Raw genomic sequence first — 22,265 nt, 5'->3', positions numbered from 1 at the left:
TGCCCTATTCCGTTCATGAAAAAAGGGATGTTTTTGTTAGGGAAAAGGTGTGACTTTTTAGCAGATTTTGGTGCAGGACAAGCTGGTATCTCTCGTGCAAAGTAAACGGGTCTGAATGAACTTGCATTGCTAGGAGAATTTATTGTAGATGATTACCCTGTTTGGTTAAGGAGAGAAGTGCACTTTCTTGTCTGAATGAACTGAACATGTTAGTCCATAGTAAATTATCTACTATACTTGTCTGAATGAAGTGTTTTTGTTTGAATGTGTTGCCTTCGTATATCACAATTGTAGTCCAAACTGTAAATGTTAGTTCTCTTAATTTTTGTGTACTGTCAGAGCTAAAGATCCAACAGATTTTTTTTCTATGAATGATAGTTCTTCGTGTCTCAGTTTGTAGGTTCACCTGGTCCCGATCCATTAGACAACTTCTTTGCCAGGTTTCATTATTATGGATCATTTCAGCAAGTGGATGGAAAGCTGGATTACGTTGGGGAATTGGTGGCAGAGATGATCATGCCAAGGGATGATTTGTCCTATGAAGAATTATATAACTCCGCAGAAGATATTCATCAGATGGAAAGAGGGCACTGCAGTGGTAGTTACACCTACAAATTGCATTGGTTGCCTCCAGGGAAAAAAGTCAGTGATGGTCTTATGTTCATGTGTGATGATGAGTCAGTGAAGACGATGGACATTGGAACAATAGATAGTTATGCTGATGTTTTTGTTGAAGAATTGGACATGCCAATCCAGCAACACTTTGACAATGACAAAGAAATGCAACCAGACCAAACCATGTTATCTGCTAATGATGAGCAATTCGACATATGTGCAAGTGATGAACAGATTGACATATGTGCAGGTCTATTGCCAGTAAATGTAGGAGAAACTTACTCTAGGCAGAGAGGGACAAAATTAACACTTATTAGTGTGCAAGTCGTTGACACTGGAGTGGTCGATGAGATGTTACTTGAAAAGATGGCAAGTCCTGCTGAAAGTGCTCAAGTCAGCGCATCATCTGCTCATGAAACACCGAGAGAAGTTTGTGCAAGTGCTGCTAAGTTGGAGGCACACTTTACTGCAGCTGAAGTTGCTATACCTGCTAAGTTGCAAATTAGAAGAAGGGCAGTGGCAAAATCTACCGAACATGTTCCAGCAACAAAAGCACCTCATGTTGCTCCAACAGTTGGTGCAGATCATGAGATTTCAACCGAACATGTTCCGGCAACAGAAGCACCTCCTGTTGACAAATCAGATGAAGAGGATACTGATTATGAACCAATACCTGATTGCAGTTCCGGAGAGGATTCGGAGGCAGAGGAACTGAGAAAACTTGCAAGAGAGATTAGGAGGAATGAGAGAGCTAAGAAGCTAGGACAAAGAAGTGGAATTATAATGCAAGACAATAAAGTGCAATGTAAATCTGATGAGGATTTGGATGCTGGTTTTGAAACTCCATATTTTGACTCTGATGAGGATGATTTCTCTTATGATGAAGAAAGTGATGGAGAAGGAGGTACCACTATGGTAAGAAGGAAGAGCAAGTGGCCTAGGTTTGATAGCAAAGCTGAAAAACCCAACTTTCAACTTGGCATGGTTTTCCGAAGCAGAGAGCACATGAAGAAAGCAGTGATTTCCTATGGAATTAAAACTCACATGCATTTGTTGTTCAGCAAAGATGAACATGACAAAGTTAGAGCTTACTGTTCTTGGCCTGGATGTAAGTGGGTCATTTATGCATCAAGGACCACTAGACACAAATGGTTGCAAGTCTCAACATTTGTAGATGAGCATCATTGTATTCCAAGAAGAGACAACAAACTAGTGACATTTGTAGTTATTGCTAAGAGGTATGCAACACTTATAAAAGCAAATCCGACATGAAAATTAGAAAACTTGAAGCAAACTATTTTGAAGGACATGTTTGCAGATGTCACTATTGCACAATGCAAAAGAGCCAAAAAAATTAGTGATGGAGAAATACAAAGATACCACCAAAGGAGAATATGTTGGGTTTCGTAGTAATTTCAAAAAATTTCCTACGCACACGCAAGATCATGTGATGCATAGCAACGAGAGGGGAGAGTGTTGTCTACGTACCCAACGCAGACCGACTGCGGAAGCGCTTAAACGACGTAGAGGAAGTAGTCGTACGTCTTCACGATCCAACCGATCAAGTACCGAAATTACGGCACCTCCGAGTTCGAGCACACGTTCAGCTCGATGACGATCCCCGGACTCCGATCCAGCAAAGTGTCGGGGAGGAGTTCCGTCAGCACGACGGCGTGGTGACGATCTTGATGTACTACTGCAGCAGGGCTTCGCCTAAACTCCGCTACAGTATTATCGAGGTATATGGTGGCAGGAGGCACCGCACACGGCTAAGGAACAGATCACGTGGATCAACTTGTGTGTCTAGAGGTGTCCCCTGCCTCCGTATATAAAGGAGTAGAGGGGGGGAGGCTGGCCGGCCAAGGAGGGAGGCGCAGGAGAGTCCTACTCCCTCTAGGAGTAGGATTCCCCCTCCAATCCTAGTTGGAATAGGATTCGCGGAGGGGGAAAAGAGGAGGAGGGGGCCGGCCACCTCTCCTAGTCCTAATAGGACTAGGGGAAGGGGGAGGCGCGCAGCCCATCTAGGGCAGCCCCTTCTCTTTTCCACCAAGGCCCACTATGGCCCATATAGCTCCCGGGGGGTTCCGGTAACCCTCCCGGTATTCCGGTAAAATCCCGATTTCACCCAGAACACTTCCGATGTCTAAACATAGGCTTCCAATATATCAATCTTTACGTCTCGACCATTTTGAGACTCCTCGTCATGTCCGTGATCACATCCGGGACTCCGAACAAACTTCGGTACATCAAAATGCATAAACTCATAATATAACTGTCATCGTAACCTTAAGCGTGCGAACCCTGCGGGTTCGAGAACAATGTAGACATGACCGAGACATGTCTCCGGTCAATAACCAATAGCGGGAACTGGATGCCCATATTGGCTCCTACATATTCTACGAAGATCTTTATCGGTCAGACCGCATAACAACATACGTTGTTCCCTTTGTCATCGGTATGTTACTTGCCCGAGATTCGATCGTCGGTATCCAATACCTAGTTCAATCTCGTTACCGGCAAGTCTCTTTACTCGTTCTGTAATACATCATCTCGCAACTAACTCATTAGTTGTAATGCTTGCAAGGCTTATGTGATGTGCATTACCGAGAGGGCCCAGAGATACCTCTCCGACAATCGGAGTGACAAATCCTAATCTCGAAATACGCCAACCCAACATCTACCTTTGGAGACACCTGTAATGCTCCTTTATAATCACCCAGTTACGTTGTGACGTTTGGTAGCACCCAAAGTGTTCCTCTGGCAAACGGGAGTTGCATAATCTCATAGTCACAGGAACATGTATAAATCATGAAGAAAAGCAATAGCAACATACTAAACGATCGGGTGCTAAGCTAATGGAATGGGTCATGTCAATCAGATCATTCAACTAATGATGTGACCTCGTTAATCAATAACAACTCATTGTTCATGGTTAGGAAACATAACCATCTTTGATTAACGAGCTAGTCAAGTAGAGGCATACTAGTGACACTTTGTTTGTCTATGTATTCACACATGTATTATGTTTCCGGTTAATACAATTCTAGCATGAATAATAAACATTTATCATGATTATAAGGAAATAAATAATAACTTTATTATTGCCTCTAGGGCATATTTCCTTTAGAATATTCCTTGGTTTTTGACTACCAATTGGAATTGCTGAGAACTAACCCAGGTAGCACTGTTGCTATCAAACTGGCAGATGATGTGAAGGATGATGAGCATGTTTTTGAGAGGTTTTATATGTGCTTTGGTGCTATTAAGAAAGGATTTCTTGCTGGCTGCAGAAAGGTTATAGGACTAGATGGATGTTTCTTCAAAGGAGCTTGCTTTGGTCAGCTACTTGTTGCTTTGGGAAGAGATGCCAACAATCAGATGTACCCTGTAGCTTGGGCTGTAGTCGAAAAAGAAACATATGAGTCCTGGTTCTGGTTTGTTGAGAAGTTAAACAGAGACCTCAAAATCAGCAATCAAGGGGATGGGTGGGTGTTCATCTCAGATCAGCAGAAAGGACTAATAGGGGCTACAGAGGATATTCTTCCAAAAGCAGAACACGGGATGTGTGCAAGGCACATTTACTCAAACTGGAAGAAAAAACATAATGAAAAAGATTTGTAAAAGAGATTATGGAGATGTGCAAAGGCTCCTAACAAGTCTCTATTCAACTATAACAGGGCAAGGTTGGCTCAATTCACAGTTGAAGGAGCAAAGGACATGATGAACACAGACCCAATTCACTGGAGCAGGGCTTACATGAAATTGGGAAGCTACTGTGATTCAGTTGACAATAACATGTGCGAGTCATTCAACAATTGGATCATGGAATCAAGATATCTACCTATTATATCTATGTTGGAGTGGATAAGATGCAAAATTATGGTGAGGATACAAGAATGCATTACCAAGTGTTTGAAATGGTCAGGAATCATATGTCCAAACATATTTAAGAAACTAAAGCAGAATATAGCAAGATCTGGAAATTGTCATGTGCTCTGGAATGGAAGAGATGGGTTTGAGGTGTTAGAGCATGATAAATACAAGTACATTGTGAATTTGCAAACTAGGGTTTGTTCTTGTAGATATTGGCAGCTATCTGGTCTACCCTGCTGCCATGCAATAAGCTGCATCTACAAGAGCTCACAACAGTTGGATGCATACATAGCTGAGTGTTATTCCATTAAGACTTACACGAAAATTTACTCTCATGTGTTGGAGCCATTGGAAGGTCAGTCAAATTGGCCAGTTACTGATCATGTGAGGCCCCAAGCACCTGGTTACATCAAAATGCCAGGCAGGCCAAGGAAAGAAAGGAAAAGAGAAGAAGGAGAAGCACCAAAAGGGATAAAAATGAGTAAGGTGGGTGGACAAATCACCTGCAGTTCATGCAATAGGACTGGCCATAACATGTCAAGTTGCAAAAATAATGTTGCTGCAACTAAGCATCATGGAAATGCACATATTGTCAGAGAAAGGTCTAGGAAAAGGAAACTGCAGAAAGAAGCCTATGAGGCAGAAACTTCAAAGAAATCAAAGGTAATGTGGTGAACATAAGTAATTTCAAATCTTTACTACATTGTCACATGTCGTATTATACCCAGATAGTCCATAAGTTTTAATGTGGTACACTGTTTCATGTGATAGGCTGAAGAAGTTGCAAGGCAGGGCAAGGGAAAGGCTGTAGCTCAAGACCTGCAAGTGCATGAGTCCAGAAGACCTACAGGAATTCAAATTAGGGAGCCAAGTTTACAACCAAGCTCACTGCCGGTGTCGCAACCAATCTCGCAGAAATATGATAAGCATGCTCTAGGCAGCAAGGCTAGACCAGCAAAGGTTCAGAGAAGTGCTGCTACTCCATTTGTTCCACCTAAACAAGTTACAAATTTGCCACAACACTGTGTCTTCAATTTAGCTGCATACAAAGAAGCTAAGAAAGGCAGAGCAGGGCCTTCAGTTTGATGTTGAGGAGTCATTTTTGTGTCAAGAGTCATGTCGTGTAATATATATACATATATGGAGTCATGTATTCTCTATACGATCAAGCAACTATGTTCTGTATTATATATCAGGTTTGTCACTTCAGATGATCTTTTCATAGTTGCATACAATATATTTGTATTTTTTGTAATATTTAGTTCAGTGTAGATGATCTTTTCATAATAACATACACTGTATTTGTATTTTTTGTAATATTTGGTTCACTGCAGATGATCTTTTCATAACAACCATATCACTGGGATTTTGCTTTGAACCAAATTATGAATCTTTTCATATCATCATAGAGTATACAATACACATAAGAAGATCAGCCATAACACTGGGATTTTGCATTGTACCAAATTTCAAATATTTTCATAACACTTCCAAGAAGCATTGTACTGAACAAAAAACTAATTCTCGACAGATCTAATGGCAAGAAACGGGTTGAAATTAGTTTATGGGGTCCATATGTTTATTTCAGCAAGATAGGAACATCTATTTGCTATAATGTACTCTCAATTATGGTGTATTGTGAAATACATGATCTTTTGGAACAGTTTACTGTCAATTTGCTGTTATTTACATTCTATGAAGTACATGAATTTTTCCTAATATAACTCTGTGAAGCACAAAAATGCACAAGGTGTGCTGCCAGAACTGTACAAGATAGTACTTCAGGGCTTGTACAAGTCAGTACTGAAATTGTACTGTCATTTTGGTGCACAATCATTGAACAAGATAGCAAAATTTCATTCAGGGCATCTACAGTGAGATGATCTTTTCATAACAGCATACACTATATTTGTATATAAGAAGATCAGACATATATTCTGAATCTTTTCAAATCAGCATACAGTATACAATATACATAAGAAGATCAGCCATAGCATTGGGATTTTGCATTGTACCAAATTCCAAATATTTTCATAACACTTCCAAGAAGCATTGTACCAAATTCTGAATTTTGCATAACAAGATACAAGACAAATTCTAAACCTTTTTAACATCATACATTCTGAATTTTGCTTAACAGCTTACAAAGAAAAACAATATACATAAATGACTCCCTATTGGACTTAATTTCTCCAGGATGCTTCTTTTTTTTCATGACAATAATTCCCAAAAGTGTGAAATGACAAAGCAGAACAGAGCAAGCACAAAGGACAGTTGCAGTTTCCAAATCCTCTTCTTCAGGACATCAACTTCTCCACGATGCTGACTTCCAAATCACACACATACGCATCTAGCATCTTGTTCTTCGCCAAGCTGGCATTTAGCAGACCATTTTCATTCCTTGACCATTCCTTCAATCGATACACAACATCCCGCAAATCACCAGAGCATCCTTCGGAACCTCACCGTCCGGATATAAAAAGCAACGAGCTCCTGTAGGAGAACAACAACGTTGATTATTAATTTGGTCCCTCCTTCCAGCGAAGACCGGGCGACGTAGCGCTGTTGCAAGCTGAGAACGCCCGAACACAACCGCAGAGTGCGCATGCAGGGCGCGGCGCCGCAACAGTTTCATTGCTACACGACGAACGGCTCAGTCTTGGCCATGGCAATGCGTCGTGCGCCCAACGGCCGGGCGGGAGACTAGTAAATTTGAGGAAACGCCAACAGTGGTCGGCCGTACGTACGAAGCCATCGTCGGTGGCCGCTGCCGCTTGTATGAGCTCGCGATTCCGCCGACGAACGACACCAGAAGCGAAGCAGAGCGACAGCCGAGATGGAGGCACACGCACCTGGACACATGGCTTCGTTCCTTCGGGGACGAGCAAGCGGCAGGCGACGACGGCGACGGCGGACGGCGGACGGCGCCTGCGATTGCCAAGTCCTAGCGAACGAAAGGGGAGAGACGTTTCTGGAGGCGACGGCGCTCTGATGAAGAAAGAAAGGAAGGAGACGAGGTGATAAAAAGAAAGAAATGAGAGAGACAACTGACTAATGAGACCCACTTAGCGTTTTTGCCCAGCCAACGTGTAATCTGCATCATGGGGGACAAAACCGTTCTAGATTAGACAGAAACCACTCAAGGGGGTTATTAACCCGGTTTTAGTAATTTCAGGGTGTTATTTGTCCCGATTTTGAGTTCAGGGGATTATGTATCCTAAAGAGTGGATTTGAGGATGATTTGTATACTTCTTTCTTTTCTATTTTTGCGAGAACTCACGCGTGCCACAAAACTGGGCCAAGCCCAAATGCAGCCGTACTATTGTCTCCGGGAGAGAGACAGAGAGGAAAACCTACACTCACTCCGCCGCCGTCACTGCCACAACTCCACACCCCAACTCCGCGCGCGTGCGAGAGAGGATCGAGAGCTACCACCCGGGTCCGGCGTCCGCAGCCGGACCGCCGCCTCTCCTCCCGGTTGAGGTCGCCACCACTCGTCAGAGGCGGATCGGGAACTCCCAGCCCGCGACCATGGCGGAGGCTGCAGGGCCGACGCCTCTCCTCGACGGCCTCCCCGACGAGATCTCCATCTGGGAGATCCTCGTCCGCCTGCCCCCCAAACCCCTCCTCCGCTGTCGCGCCGTCTGTCGCGCCTGGCGCCACGCCACCTCCGCCCGCGACTTCCTCCTCGCCCACCACGCCCGCCAGCCCTCCCTCCCCCTCCTCTTCGTCGACGCCGACGACCAATCCTCCATAGACATCATCACATACGACCAACGCGCAGCCGACAAGCTCCACTCCGTCGCCCGACTTGACGCCCCCTCCGGCGTCTCTCTCAGGGCCTGCTGTGACGGCCTCCTCCTCTTACGCACCTGGAATAAGAGCGCCCCATCTCTCTCCATCTGCAACCCGGTCACTCGTCAATACGCTCCCCTCCACCGGCTCGATGGCTTCAGGCTCTTGGGGATGTACCCGCACAGCCCTACGGGCCAGTACCGACTACTGCTGTACCTGGCCCCGAGGTTCGAGGACGATGCTCAAAGAGGTTCCTACGTCTTCACATTGGGCTCCGACCAGCAGCCGAGGCACATAGCAGGCCCTGATGCCAAGGAACTCTTGTATTTCCGCGGATCTACCCTTTTCCGTGGTAGCCTGCATTGGCACACGGACGGGCTGATAATGGTATTTGAAACCACCCTCGAGTCGTTCCGTCAGATGCACTCTCCAATTGTTTCTGACCATCGCAATGGCGACCTGTTTGAGACGAGTGATATGCTTGGCATGTTCAGTCTGAATGCACAAGCTACAATTGTTGATATCTGGGTGATGCAGGACTATGAAGGTGAAGTCTGGGCCTTTAAACGCCGGGTTGAATTGCCGATCGCAGAGAACATGGTGCAATTTCAAAATTCTGGAGATTGTTGGGAACTGATGCCTGCATCTTGTTATGGTGATGTGCTCTTGCTGGCCAAATTTGACGACGACTGGCTACTTCAGGTTGACATTGATGGCAAGTTGGTTGCTAGTCTCCACCGCAGTTTCCTCCGTCCTACTCGACTTCGGCTCAAACAGTCTCTAGTTTCACATAACTTGTTTCTGGCACTAGAGGGTTATGTTATCAATTCTTCGCCTTTCATCTGACCGAAGGATGTTGAGTATGGTGGTGCTTTTTTTACGGGAGTGTGGTGGTGCTTCTTAATGGCCTAACTCTTCGTATCCACGTGAGCTGCAGTATGCATTAGCTTGATCCTCTCTATGAGCCCACTAGCTTTATTTTGTTGATGTATAAATTGTTATGATCAAGAAGCTCTAGCTGTTACGGTGTTACCTGTTTGCTTTATATTTTATTTGAATACCCTTTTGGGCTGAAGTGGCTGCTGTGAGTGTTGATGCTAAAATTACAAATCATTTGGGTTAGAATCTGAAATGTTTTCCAATTGCTCTGACTCATGCCTCTGTTTTCATGAACTTTAAGTATGGACTTCTTTTTTCCCCTTTAGAGTTTAGATACTGGTCTTATTACTTTCTTAGTACTCAATAGTCAATTCTAGTCAATAGTATTACCTCCGTCCCAAATTACTTGTCTTGGATTTTTCTAGATACAGATGTATCTCCCAAATTACTTGTCTTGGACTTTTCTAGATACAGGGAAAATCCAAGACAAGTAATTTGGGACGGAAGGAGTACTTAATACAAGACAACAAAGAAGGAGTAGCTAGCAATTCTACTTGCATCGTCTGTTTTTATTGTCCTGTCTGTTTATCAGTGTCTTCTTTTAGAGGGATTACCCACTCCTCTTCTAAATACTAAAATTTATGATCAAGTGCTTCCTGTTCCTTTCTTTTAGAGGTGGCCAAGTGTCTTCTAAATACTAAAATTTAGAAAAAAAATGCATGTGCTTCCTGTTCCTTTCTTTGTAGCTTATGATGATTTGATGCATATTATCATCCTTATTGACCAGCAAGCAGCACCTCAACTTTTACAAGAGTTGGGAGCACTACATTAATTTCTCATTGGAATTTTTTGTTGCAACTCATTCTTGTTCATTGCATTTGGTTAGGTATTGAAACATATTGTTATAATTCTGGCTTTGCATTGCATTGTTTGGAATCATAATTTTCATTTCACTTTAGGTGCTTTCCATTTCAAGGAAGAATCTATGTTTCTTGTTATGTTCAATGATGTGATAGAATAGATGTTATAATGTACAGGCTCGTATCGAAAACTATTAAGTGGTTTTGGTCAGCTTTTGAAATAGTTGGCAAATGATCTGCGTCGTGTCTTTGTTTGTCTTTGAACTGAAGATTTGTCTTGATTTTTATCGAGGTTTCTTTATTGAAGATCATTCAGTGGTTTCTCTCAATACTAAATATTTAGCCAATATACCACCGGTTTCCTGTTTATAGTAGCTGGTGAAGGGCGGATTGTCCTCTTTGTTGGGTAGCAATTCAAACCTGATTTTCAGAAGAGCTTGGAGTGTTGTTTGTTAAATTACATGATTTCATTATAGCTAACTTAGTGAGATGTTCTGTTGCAATTCATTCTTCTTCGTGTATCTGCTGCATCTGGTTAGGTATTGTGAAGTTTCGTTATAATTCTGCATTTTGCTGTTGCATTGTTTGTGACCATCTCTACCATGATCTCAGGTCCCAGATTGTGTTCTCCTTGAGACAATGTAAGTGTCAGCTGTGTTCTTTTTCTCTCTATAACCACGCAAGTCCATGTCCAGTACCACAGTGTCCGCCCCACCTTGCCCATTGTGTTGGTGGTCCCTTCAGCGAAGCTTGCAGTCAAGGTTCGTGCTCGTCGGTGGTCTCACGGCTTGCACTACTACAATATCATGCGTCTTGTGGCAGATTTTCGCTGTCAGTGCCAGTCAGGGATGTAAACAGGGTCCCGTTTAAGCCCATTTATCGGTCTAACAGGTCAATAAAGTTTTTTTTTGAGAAAAATGATCTATCGAGCAAACTAAAACTAACTAAACAGGCTTTGCGGGTGTTGTTTATTTGCCATTTACATCTCTAGTGCCGGTGACACTCAGTTGATTGTGTTTGCTCCGGTATCACATTGTGGGGACTTACGGCTCGTCGGCAGGTGTTGTTGTGTCAGCCTGCAAGGTCTTGGTATTTTGATACTCTTTGATGGCGCTCATCACACTCCTCCCAACATATTTTTAGGGTTGTTCTAGTGGTAATGGAAGATGTGTACGTCGACTCCAGTTGCCTCCGCTGAGCCGTTCTGGGACGTTGTCGCAGCCCCGTGCCTTCTTTTTGATGTCCGACGACATCACCCCTTCCAGCGCGTGACCTCAAGATAATAGTGATGGCTGTGAATCGTGTACATGACACATGATTCGCATTATGTGTAGATGGATCTGATGGCGGAGCTAATGTTTTTTTTTATGATTTGTCATCGGATTTGAGTTTTGAGTTCAAGAGTGAAACCATAAACGCCGAAGAAGACAAGGTAATAGTGATGGTTGTGAATGGATAGCGGCAACTGGTACGAAGAGTTAGGGTCCAGGATCGCAGGTTGGTCGTCGGCAGTTTCACCGGAACAAAACCGAAGGCCACGAGAAGCTCATGCGTGGCTAGTTTATGCCAGATTGTACCTTCCCTCTGTACGTGTTCCGGTGACACTTTCGCATGACCGAACGACCATTCCATCGAATTGCCAATGACATGGAAGTCAATGAACCTTTCTTCGAGCAACGGAGAAAGGTTGCCGTTTTCTTGGGATTCCCCCTTTTCAAAGTGACCATGGCACTTCTGATTATTACACATTACTCTCCCATAGATTCATGTGATGTCAATCTTCAAAGGGCTAAATATACGATCATAGAGTGTTTGCTGAAACCAAGGTGAGGGTTTATGGCGAGGAGTATATGCGAGCACCTGCCGAGGACACGACAAGGACTCTAGCGACGCATGAAGAAAAAAGGTTGGCCCAAGATGTTAGAGAGTGTTGATTGTATGCACTAAGAATTGCCTTGCATCTTGGCATGACCAATTCATCAAGCATTGCAAGGATCCAATGATAATTTTGGAAGTTATTGCCTCCAAACATTTGTGGATCTGACATTGCTATTTTGGGTTGCCTGGATCTCACAATGACATCAATATCTTGCAAAAAAATCTCATTTATTTGCAAGCCTAAGTGGCGGTACTTCTCCACCTTGCAACTTCACGGTGAAGGGCCATCATTATGACAAATGCTACTATCTAGCCGATGACATCTATCCATTTTGGTAAACATTTATGAAGACAATTTCTAATCTCGAGAGCAGAGAACATCAACATTTGACCAAGGCGCAAGAGGCTCAGAGAAAAGACATTGAGAAGGCAGCAACCAAGGTTTTGACTTGTTCGGGGGCCCGCTCGTTTCTACAACAAGGATGTCTTGAAAAATATCATGATATGATGCGTGATCATATACAACATGACCATAGAAGATGAGAGATATGCCAAGCCCCATTGACTATGAAGGTATTGGCACAACGGTCAGGCATTGTAGGCACACGTGTCACATTCAAGCATTTTCTGGAAGCGTACTGAAAGATTGAAGATCGGGCCTTCCATCGTTAAGAGGATCTCATTGAGCATCATTTGCAGCTAGCCGGGAGAAAGTGTGTGTTTTTTAAAATTCATTTTTTTCTTGAACAAATTATTTGATCTGATTTTTGTTAATTTGGATTATTTTACATATTTAGATTAATAGTTTGTAATAATTATTTGATCATCTCAATTATTGCAAATAGGGTAGAAAGAAGAAAACATAAAAGAAATGAAGGCCGCATTTTCGATGTTTCACAAAGCATCCAAAACATTATGAAGCAGGCGTTGCCTTGTATTTTCTTACATCTAAGGCGTTTGTCCAAATGTATTTGTGTTGAGAACTTGAGATTCATGCAGGAATTAGAGGAATCAAGTTTAACTCACATGGCTAACATCATGTATTTTTTGACATAAGAAAATGGCATGCACACATATGTCTTCCACGTCATCTGTTTATACAATCTATAGAAGATGTGTCTTTGACAAAAGATATTGCTCATGCCTCTGTCAAGCAGACGCATAGTCCATGATAAACATACCAACCGCCCTATAAAAGGCAAACTTAACCTAGTTTAAATGTTTAGGTCTTTTATGGTAGAACAATCCTATCGGGGGTTCAAAATTTAGACTTTGACAACTGGTGCTCGTATTTTCTAGATTTATTTCAGATTATTTTCGGCGATACTCATTTAGTGATAGGAGACGTTCTCGTCGACCACGGAGGCGCATGTGGTGACTTCGTCAATCTCAAAATAATGCGCCAACTCGATCTCTCGAAGATGCTCACGGGGTTAGGATGTGCGTGCATGCATTCATAGGGACGAATGTATGTACGTATGTATGAACGTTTGTACCGTGTTTAAAAAAAACCACACTATAAAAATATGTATATTTATTTAGTAACAACATTACATAAAAATGTGACTCCCGTAATAGTACATTTCACTTTACATGTCCCTAGCAATTACTACATAGGGGTATATAATGAGCTGAAATAATGAGAACAGATCAAACCAAAAAGACCAACACCTTTTGAAAAGAAAGTGAGCAAAAAAAATATCGACGTGCATGGATCTAGACCTCAGGTTGGGGCTCGCACTCTCTGATCGGGCGCGGCACTGTCACAGCAGCCCCCACCAGACGCAGGCTAGGAGGCCAAGCACGTGAACCACCGCGACACCACCCCCTGTGACGATCCGCGCGGGCGCCGCGAGGGACGTGTCCGTCGACGCTTCGGCCTCGGGCGCGTCGGCGACCGTCGAGGTGGGCGTCTTCCCCTTGGTCTTGGTGGGCGCGAGCGGCGCGGGCGCGGGCGCGGGCGTGCCGGCGATGGCCATGGGCAGGAGCACCTTGTTGACCTGGTAGACGACGAGCTGGTCGCCGGTGTAGAGCGTGTTGTCGACGGTGGCGTTGACGACCCCGGTGGTGATGTTGACCTGCTGGCCCTCGGCGGTGACGTTGAGCGGGTACTGGCCCGGGGAGGTGCTGCCGGCCTGCGTGCGGAGCGGGTTGCTGACGGTGTCGAACTGCGACATGGGGATGGCGGTGGAGAGGACGTGGTACTGGATGAGCGCGTTCTTCTGGCTGTCGGAGAGCGAGTTGAGCGTGCCGGAGGCGAGCGAGGTGAAGGCGTTGTCGGTGGGCGCGAACACCGTCATGCCGCTGCCGAAGCTGTTGTTGAGCTGGTTGTCGATCTGCGCCGCCACGCCCGTCGACTTGAGCAGCCGGATGAAGGTGTTGAACTGCCCGGCCTTGGCCAGCACCCCCGTGATGTTCGTCGTGCCGGCGGCAGGAGCGGGCGCCGCCGGGGTCGTGGGCGTCGTCGGCGCCGCGGGCGCCACCGCCGGGCCCTGCGCCGACGCCGCGATCGCCACGGACAGAAGGAGCACAAGTCTCTGCATGGCTGCCATGGTGCTGACTCGATGCGACAATGCGAGTGATCCGAGTGATGGCGTGGCTTATAACGAGATGGGTGGGCCGTCGGGGAAGAGGAGTGAGGGGGAAGCATCTACTCCAGCAGAGAGGTGGTGGGTCTTGTAGGGTTTGTGTGGGGGGTAAGTGAGTGTGCCATTACAGTTACAGGGCACCAAACCCTGAGGTGAGCTGCCAAGGTGGAACAGGCTAACCACCTACTAGCAGCTGGCTGGCCGGGTTGCTTCCAGGAGCAGCAACTCCCTAGTGATCTGATTTTTCTTCTTCTTTCCTATCCTTTTGACAATCGGAGCTGTGGTGATGGTGATTTTGAGCTGGACAATGCAATCAGGTTTTATTTGGACAGGAGCACCTGGTTTTTCCATGCCATGCATCTACACGAGCTGGTTTTGTTCTTTCAGTAGGGCCTTAATTAGTATTATTACTAGTTGATTAGCTGAAAAGTGCATCCAAAAGAGGCACACATGCGTGGGGGGCCAAAGCTTGATTGTTAGAGGAGGATCCTAGGCATGGTAACTGAAAGCTTGATGCTGTTAACTGGGTGATCCAATTAATTATTAATCAGATAAAAACAAATGCCTAGCATTCGACCTGAAATAACCGTTTGGGCAGCGAGCTTTTGCTTAAGAGAGGGACAAGACACATGCAATTCTGAATCTATACGTGCATGCAAGCGGAAATCCATATGATGAATAGTAAATTCAGACAAATAGCCAAAAAATAGAACATATGAAAATTTTGCACATAAAAAATGAACAAGTTTTATATGTGTGCGCAAACTTTAATGCCAATATGACATTGGGGGAGCTCGGGGCGGCAAAGACAAAATCAGTGCTCCAAAATCGAAAATCTGAACCTTTCTAACCCCCCCCCCCCCTCCCCCGGCGAAAACTCCTCTGATGTCATACCGCCACGAAAACTGCAAGCTTTTAAGGGGTTCGTTAAAATTTAGTGTAACCTTTTCTTCTTCCGATTTTTAATATTTGTTTGCTATTCTTTTTCCGATTTATTGTCCATGTGCGGGAGAATCTGAGCTCAGATGCCGAAGCGCTGTCCTCGTAAGCGGAGGTCCATAGACCCGTGCTCAGATGATCAAGCTTCTACTCCAGCTCAAGAGTATTGATTAAAAATGATTTCGCTTTTGTATCGAAGTTGTGGCATCATTATCATGAGGGATAACTTGGTTACAAGACACTAGCATTAATATCGCTTTGAAAGCTTGAATGCGATGTTTTGGGTTTTCCTTTTCTTGTCTTTCTATTCAAAATTCAAACGATTTTGTTTGTGCTCATGTTGGCAATTTTAGACGTGAATGAGGCGATTCATCTCCCCTTCCTACAAATTCCCCTTTCTTTTCTCCGATCATAGATAACCTGATCTCTTTCTTTGTCTTTCATCTCCTTCTTTCTAGTTCAAAAAAGAAGGGGAGGGGGGGGGGGGGGATGGGGGAGGCGACCATGGTTTAACAGTTTGCTCGTTGACACACCAAGATCAGGCCAACATGGAGAATTCCTCATTGAGCCATCATCTGATTTTAATTCGCCATTCAACATAGTAAAATCCAAAAAAAATAATCAAAAAATGTGATTTTTTTATGTGAACACTGACAATTTTTTTTTGATTATATGTGAAGTTTCATCATGGAGACATTCATGGAAGTTATGACAAAAACAACAAAATTGATGTTCCGAAATGCTATTTTCAAAAACATTTTGGAGTGCTGATTTATTTCTCCACGACTTCCACGAATGGCATTTGAAGATGAAACTTTGCAAGCACTGAAAACATTTGTCACAAAAAAAATTCAGAATTTTGTCAAATTTTACTGTTCATGCCGAGCTCATATGAGCTCGAGCTGAGATGGGGACTTTCGCAGTGAAAGTGCCTTTTTTACCCGCAAAAAAGCATACCTTTTTTACATGCAAGATTCGTTTTTCGTCGGATTTGGTTCTTCAACCCCACTTACTCTTGGCCTCTATCTTGGGAGCCCCCCTTTTCTTTAGTGGTGCATTTTGGTGACCAGGCTCCATGGAGCCTGAATTTTCTTTAAAAATAAAAATTCAAACCTTTTGGTTTCAGAAAAAAATCTAAAAAAATATGCAAGTATACAAGGATGAAATGTATATGTGCGCGAAAATTCAGGATGAAACACCTTGAAAATGCGACCTTTACAAAAAAAAATTCATAGACTTTGAGGATGAATAGTATCATGTGCTAAAAAGCCTCAGTTTTTTTATATTTTTGCACAATCTTCATTCAACATATTTCGTCCTGTAGATTTACACATATATACATTATGCCTGCATGCATATCTGTATTTTTTCAGAATTTTTTAAAATGTAGAAATATTAGCTTTGAAAATTGCAAATGGAGGCCTTCATGGAGCTCGGCCTTCAAAAGAAATTTTCGCTTTTTCACACATAGAACTCTCAAATCCCTAAAACTCTTTCTTTTAAGGGAAGGGTCAATAAAACTCCCTTTTTTGGTAGGGTCAATAAAACTCCAGTTAATTGTACGGTAGGAACTAGGAAAATCGGCCAGGTAACGAATATACAGCTGGTGCGTATCTTTCAGAAACGGGAATAGGTCGATGGTGATCATTCGGGAGAGTAGCTGGGGAAGGTCCCCTGCCTCTTTCACGTGGAGAACAAACACACGGCCAACTGATGGACAACGACGAAGGATCGGTAAATCGAGAATGCACATCATGCAGAGGTGAGGGTGGTTCCGGTAAATGCTTTTCCCTGCTGCAGATGCTAGCGTTTGATCCAACCATCTCTGTCAGGCCGGTGGTGCATCCACGTACATGCACATAGCCAAGCACAAGTTACCTGTCTCGTGCCTCTTTTCTTTTAGCGGAGTCCATAGCTATTTATTGTAGGAGATATTTCCCGCAAAAAAAAAAGAACGTAGTTGGAGATACAATATATGGGTATTTCAGAGGATTAGTAAGCCAACCATGACGGCTAATGTATTAGTCTTTAGTTAGATTATTATGTGTATGGACATGCTTTTTGTACATGAGGTTAGCCTGCTGAAACGGGCTTGTGCTTCGCTTTATACTAATCTATGTCTTTTCAAGAATCAACTTGCAGTCCAGTTTTTAGACAGATTTTCATTTTTGTAGAAAACCGCCTCTTGTTTCTGCTAATCAACCCACAATCTGTTTTTAAGTCAGATTTTTGCTTTTGCATAAAACCCCTGATGTTTCTGTTAATCAACCTGCATTCCAGTTTTAAGTCAGACTTTCAATTTAAAAAATATTCATATATTTTTAAACCGTAACTCTAAATTAGCATGTTATATGTATGTATTTTGATGAGAAGCATGTGCAGTATCTGAATATGATGTTATTTTACCTGATGACTATTATTAAAATGGGTGCAATATCAATAAATGGCACATGATCTATCTTTTTTTCATACTGGTGCCCATCCGGGTTGGAAATGAACACAACAAAACCAGATTGGAGTCAAAAGAAACTATTTACAATCACACATGCACGCCTCATCAAAACCGCGCGCTAAAAAAACAGATCACTCATCTTATGACAAAAGAAAGATGACTTAAGATTGATCATATTCAAACGTGTTATGATTGTCTGAGCACTATGGCCACTGTCGACGAGGGTGGGAAGGAAGTTAAGTGAAAACACAGATGAGGTGTCATGTGCTGAAATAAAGGACGTAAACCTATTGGGGGTCTTAAGTCATGGTTATTAGATTAGCCATGTGGTATTTATTTTCTCGTGTTGCGACACACGGGCTCTTTTGCTAGTAAAGCTAAATGACAAAATGACAAAAGATATTGAGGAAATTCTCATAAGTCATTCAAAAGAAAACACGGCAAAACTAGCAGGGAGCGCTAAAAATGCACTAGGGTGCACTACTAAACGCCTTCAATGAGCCGCCCAAAAGAAGCACAAGAGACCCGTCGTCACGCCCAAGGAACACCCCCACTCATTGTCGATGCCCCCCCCCAAGAGGGTCATGATGACAAGCGTCAGCGCCATGTCAACTGAGGTAGATAGAGGCTTCCGCCTCGATTGTCGGTAGGAAAAGGTGCGGATGAAGGCGACGTCCCAAGAGGACTACAACACCCATGGGCATTCCACCGTCGATGCCGAGGCGTGAAGCTTTTGCAAGACCCCACGCCCACCGTATCACGCGAGCAAGCCACATGCCCTCCACGTTGGGGATCCCACCACAACATAACCATGAGCACCAGATCCAGATCATGGCTTTGCGGCCATCGACAGTGACAGCTTCACCGGGATCACCCACCACAACGCACCTCGTCACCCACATGGATGAAGCACACCACCAACGCCATCCACCATGTTGCTCGCCGAAGAGCCAGCCTGTGTAGCCCGCCATCCCTGGCATCCGCCCGGGCATCCTTTGCCCTGAGATCGCCCGCGTGCCACGTCTACAGCTTCCAACCACCACAGGAGGGAATGAGAAAGGCCACTCCTTCCCTTACCAAGACAGCTCCTCGCCCCATGTCCGCCGACAGCGTCAAGCCCCACTGTGTCAGCCGGCGATCGCCAGCTGCAATTGTAGCCATCAAGATCAAAATCAGGCCACCCTGAGAGCCCAATCTAGAAGAGAATGACCTCACCAATGCCCCAACCCTGCCAGGGTAAAGGGTGGGCCCCCAACGGCATAGCATGGGGCACGGTGGATGGGGAGAGACCGCAATCCATATGGCGGTGGATCTGACGACGACATGTACCTAGGGTAGGGTCATAGGCCTGACCTAGACACCCTCCCCAAGGACATTGGCCTAAAGTCATAAGCATTCGAGGGATACCATCATTCATTCGACCATAAAGATTCAAGTTCACTCGACCAAGGAGTACTCACTCGACCGCGACAAGAATCACTCGACAGCTAGAAGGTCTAAGGTCGCTCTATACGGCAATGGTCCGGCGTTACCTCATAGACTTAATAGTCATTCATGTATCTTTATTGTTGGCATTATCAGTAACGCCCATCTTTATGTACCTTAAACCCTGTGTAATTGAGGACGGGAGGGGTCCGACGCACTCTATATAAGCCACCCTTCCTCTGGCACAAGGGTTCGCACCCCCTGTAACTTCACGCTTATTCCAATCGACCAAGCCTCCGGGAACCGAGACGTAGGGCTGTTACTTCCTCCGCGAAGGGCCTGAACTCGTAAATCCTGCATGCACAATCTCACCGTAGCTAGGATCTTACCTCTACGTTCTTACCCCCCTACTTTATTGTCAGACTTAGAACCACGACAGTTGGCGCCCACCTTGCGGCAGGTGTCTTAGCGACTTTCCGGTGAGGTTGCAATTTTCTCCGACTCTTTTCATCATGGTTTCCAGTGGAGGTCTGGCCGAGGGCCGCGAGATCCGTCTCAGCGCGCTCGTCTTCATCGCCGACGACTTCGCCTGGCTTCAGGAAGCTCCTCTCGACGTCGAGGCGCTCCCTGTCCGTGGAGCAACGCACTTTCATGCGTGCGTTCGCGGCGTCCTACTACGGCAGCCGTCGACCCAGTATCGGTCGGCTCCCGCGGTACCTTCGCTCCCAGTTGTACACTGTTGCAAGTGATCCAGTCGGTCGCGGATTCAGCGGTGGGTGAAGCACGCGGTGGCACGTCAGTCGGCCACCCCTCAAGTCGCGGCAATTGAGCCCGACGAATCTCTCTACGGCCTGTTCGACTGGCTCCGTCGAGACCTCATCCAAGTGCGACATCAGTGACCCCGCGGCAGAAGTCCTGATGGTCGACACGCCCCGTAGCCCGCCTGGCATGCGTCGCAATGGCGGCAATGAGGGCGGCGGCGAGCCGTCGCATATTCATGAAGAGCATCATCCTGAAACTCTCTCTTCTCAGCAGAGGGAGGAACTTCACCACTGCAATATGGAGGCCCTGCACACGTACGTTGTTGGAGAGACCTCTGAGGCTCGGGCCTTGGAGGCAGTGCGTTTAGCCACTTTGGCTGAGCGCACTCGACTGGAGAATCTTCAGCATTCACTCGATGATGAAGCTATGTACCTAGGGTAGGGTCATAGGCCTGACCTAGACACCCTCCCCTAGGACATCACCCTAAAACCAGAAGCATTCAAGGGATAGCATCATCCACTCGACCACGAAGCATTCCACTCGAAAGACTCGAAGTCACTCGACCACGACAACTATCACTTGACAGACAGAAGATCTAAAGTCACTCTGCACGACAACGGTCAGACATTTACTTCATAGACTTAATGGGCATTTATGTCACTTTATTATTAGCGTTACCAGTAACGCCCCCTCTTGATGTACCTTAAATTCCTTGTAACGTGGGCTGGCTGGGGTCTGGGCGCACTCTACATAAGCCACCCCCTCCACTGGAACAAGGGTTCGCACCCCCTGTAACACACACACACACACACATAATACAGTCGACCGCCTCCGGGCACCGAGACGTAGGGCTGTTACTTCCTCCGCGAAGGGCCTGAACTCGTATAACTCGTGTGTACAACTTCGCCATAGCTAGGATCTTGCCTCCTCATACCTACCCCCCATTCTACTGTCAGTCTTAGATCCATGACAGTTGGCGCCCACCGTGGAGCAGGTGTCTTAGTGACTTCCGGGTGGAGTTGCGATTTTTTCCGATTCTCATCATCATGGTTTCCGCCGACGGACTGGCTGAGGGCCGCGAGATCCGTCTTGGCGCGCTCGTTTTCGTTGCCGACGACTCCGCTTGGCTTCAGGGAGCTCCACTCAACGTCGAGGCGCTCCCCGTCCGCGGGGCGACGCACTTTCGCGCGTGCGTCCGCGGCGTCCTTCTTCGACAGCCGTCGACCCAGTATCGGTCGGCTCCTATGGTGTCCTCGCCCCCCGCTGTTCGCCGGTGCAAGCATTCCGGTCGATCGCGGCTCCAGCGGTGGGTGAGACACGCGGTGGCCCGTCAGTCGGCCACCCCACAAGTCGTGGCAATCGAGCCCGACGAAACTCTCTACGGCCTGTTCGACCTATCGACTGGCTCCGTCGAGACCACATCCGAGTGTGACAACAGCGATCCCACGGCGGAAGTCTTGATGGTCAACGGACCACGCAGTCCTCCTGGCTTCCCCCACGACGACGATGGTGATGGCGGCGGCGATCCATCGCGCATTCACGAGGAATACCGCCCCGAGCCCCTTTCTTCGCAGTGGAGGGAAGAGCTTCGCCGCCGCAATATGGATGCCCTTCACACTCCTATCGTTGGAGAAACCCCCGAGGCCCAGGCCTTGGAGGAGGCGCGCTTGGCCAACTTGGCTGAGCGCACTCGACTGGAGAACCTTCAGCATGCTCTCGGCGAGCGTGCTCGACAGCGGATCCCTGAATCCAGTCGACGGTAGCTTTTTCTGCCTCAAACTCAGGTATACCGCACTCCGATTCAAAATCTCACAACTGCAACCCGAATAGCAGAGTCAATTCAGGCTTCCCAGTCGGAAGCTGGCAGAGGTTTGATGCAGATCCGGGCCTTGCTCCGAGCAGCCGGAGAGCAGAACACAGCAGTGTCTCAGTCGCGGAATAGGATTCATAGCAGGTCTGTGATGGCAGACACAGTTCAGTCGGCCCACAGCCCAAGATCGCCCCCGCGGCGTGAAGGACGTGGGCACAAGCAAGATCAGTACAGAAACTACGAGCAATATGATCACCGACTCGACCACGATGGCCGTCGTCGAGTGCCCACGCCTCCTCCGAGGAGTGGGTCATATGTGCCTCGGCGGCATGATGACAGACGCCCTCACAGTGGCGAACGAAGAATACCAGTCGACCCAAGGGAGCCGG

The 22,265-nt window shown here is 45.9% G+C and overlaps 2 protein-coding genes and 2 pseudogenes across 2 annotated transcripts; 3 read left to right on the top strand and 1 right to left on the bottom strand.

Annotated features, from left to right (window-relative positions):
- The first annotated feature begins 451 nt into the window (after positions 1 to 451).
- Positions 452 to 4,236, top strand: LOC147978589 (uncharacterized; annotated as a pseudogene).
- On the top strand, positions 3,994 to 5,574 carry LOC147978588 (uncharacterized). The gene is made up of 2 exons (XM_087516638.1): positions 3,994 to 5,151; positions 5,260 to 5,574. The coding sequence occupies exons 1-2, from the start codon at positions 4,333 to 4,335 to the stop codon at positions 5,572 to 5,574; spliced, it is 1,134 nt and encodes a 377-aa protein (XP_087372764.1). The 5' UTR covers positions 3,994 to 4,332.
- A 2,300-nt stretch (positions 5,575 to 7,874) lies between these two features.
- On the top strand, positions 7,875 to 9,401 carry LOC125547975 (F-box protein At5g49610). The gene has a single exon (XM_048711696.2). It carries the CDS (start codon positions 8,020 to 8,022, stop codon positions 9,127 to 9,129), a length of 1,110 nt encoding a protein of 369 aa, XP_048567653.2. The 5' UTR covers positions 7,875 to 8,019; the 3' UTR covers positions 9,130 to 9,401.
- Positions 9,402 to 13,417: 4,016 nt separating this feature from the next.
- On the bottom strand, positions 13,418 to 14,494 carry LOC125542880 (fasciclin-like arabinogalactan protein 11 pseudogene; annotated as a pseudogene).
- Positions 14,495 to 22,265: the final 7,771 nt, after the last annotated feature.

The sequence above is a fragment of the Triticum urartu genome, chromosome 3A (assembly GCF_056163025.1).
Source record: "Triticum urartu cultivar PI428250 chromosome 3A, HENAU_Tu73, whole genome shotgun sequence".
Classification (NCBI taxonomy): Eukaryota; Viridiplantae; Streptophyta; class Magnoliopsida; order Poales; family Poaceae; genus Triticum; species Triticum urartu.
The sequence above is the reverse complement of the archived record's forward strand: the minus strand, read 5'-3'. Positions and strand labels throughout refer to the sequence as shown.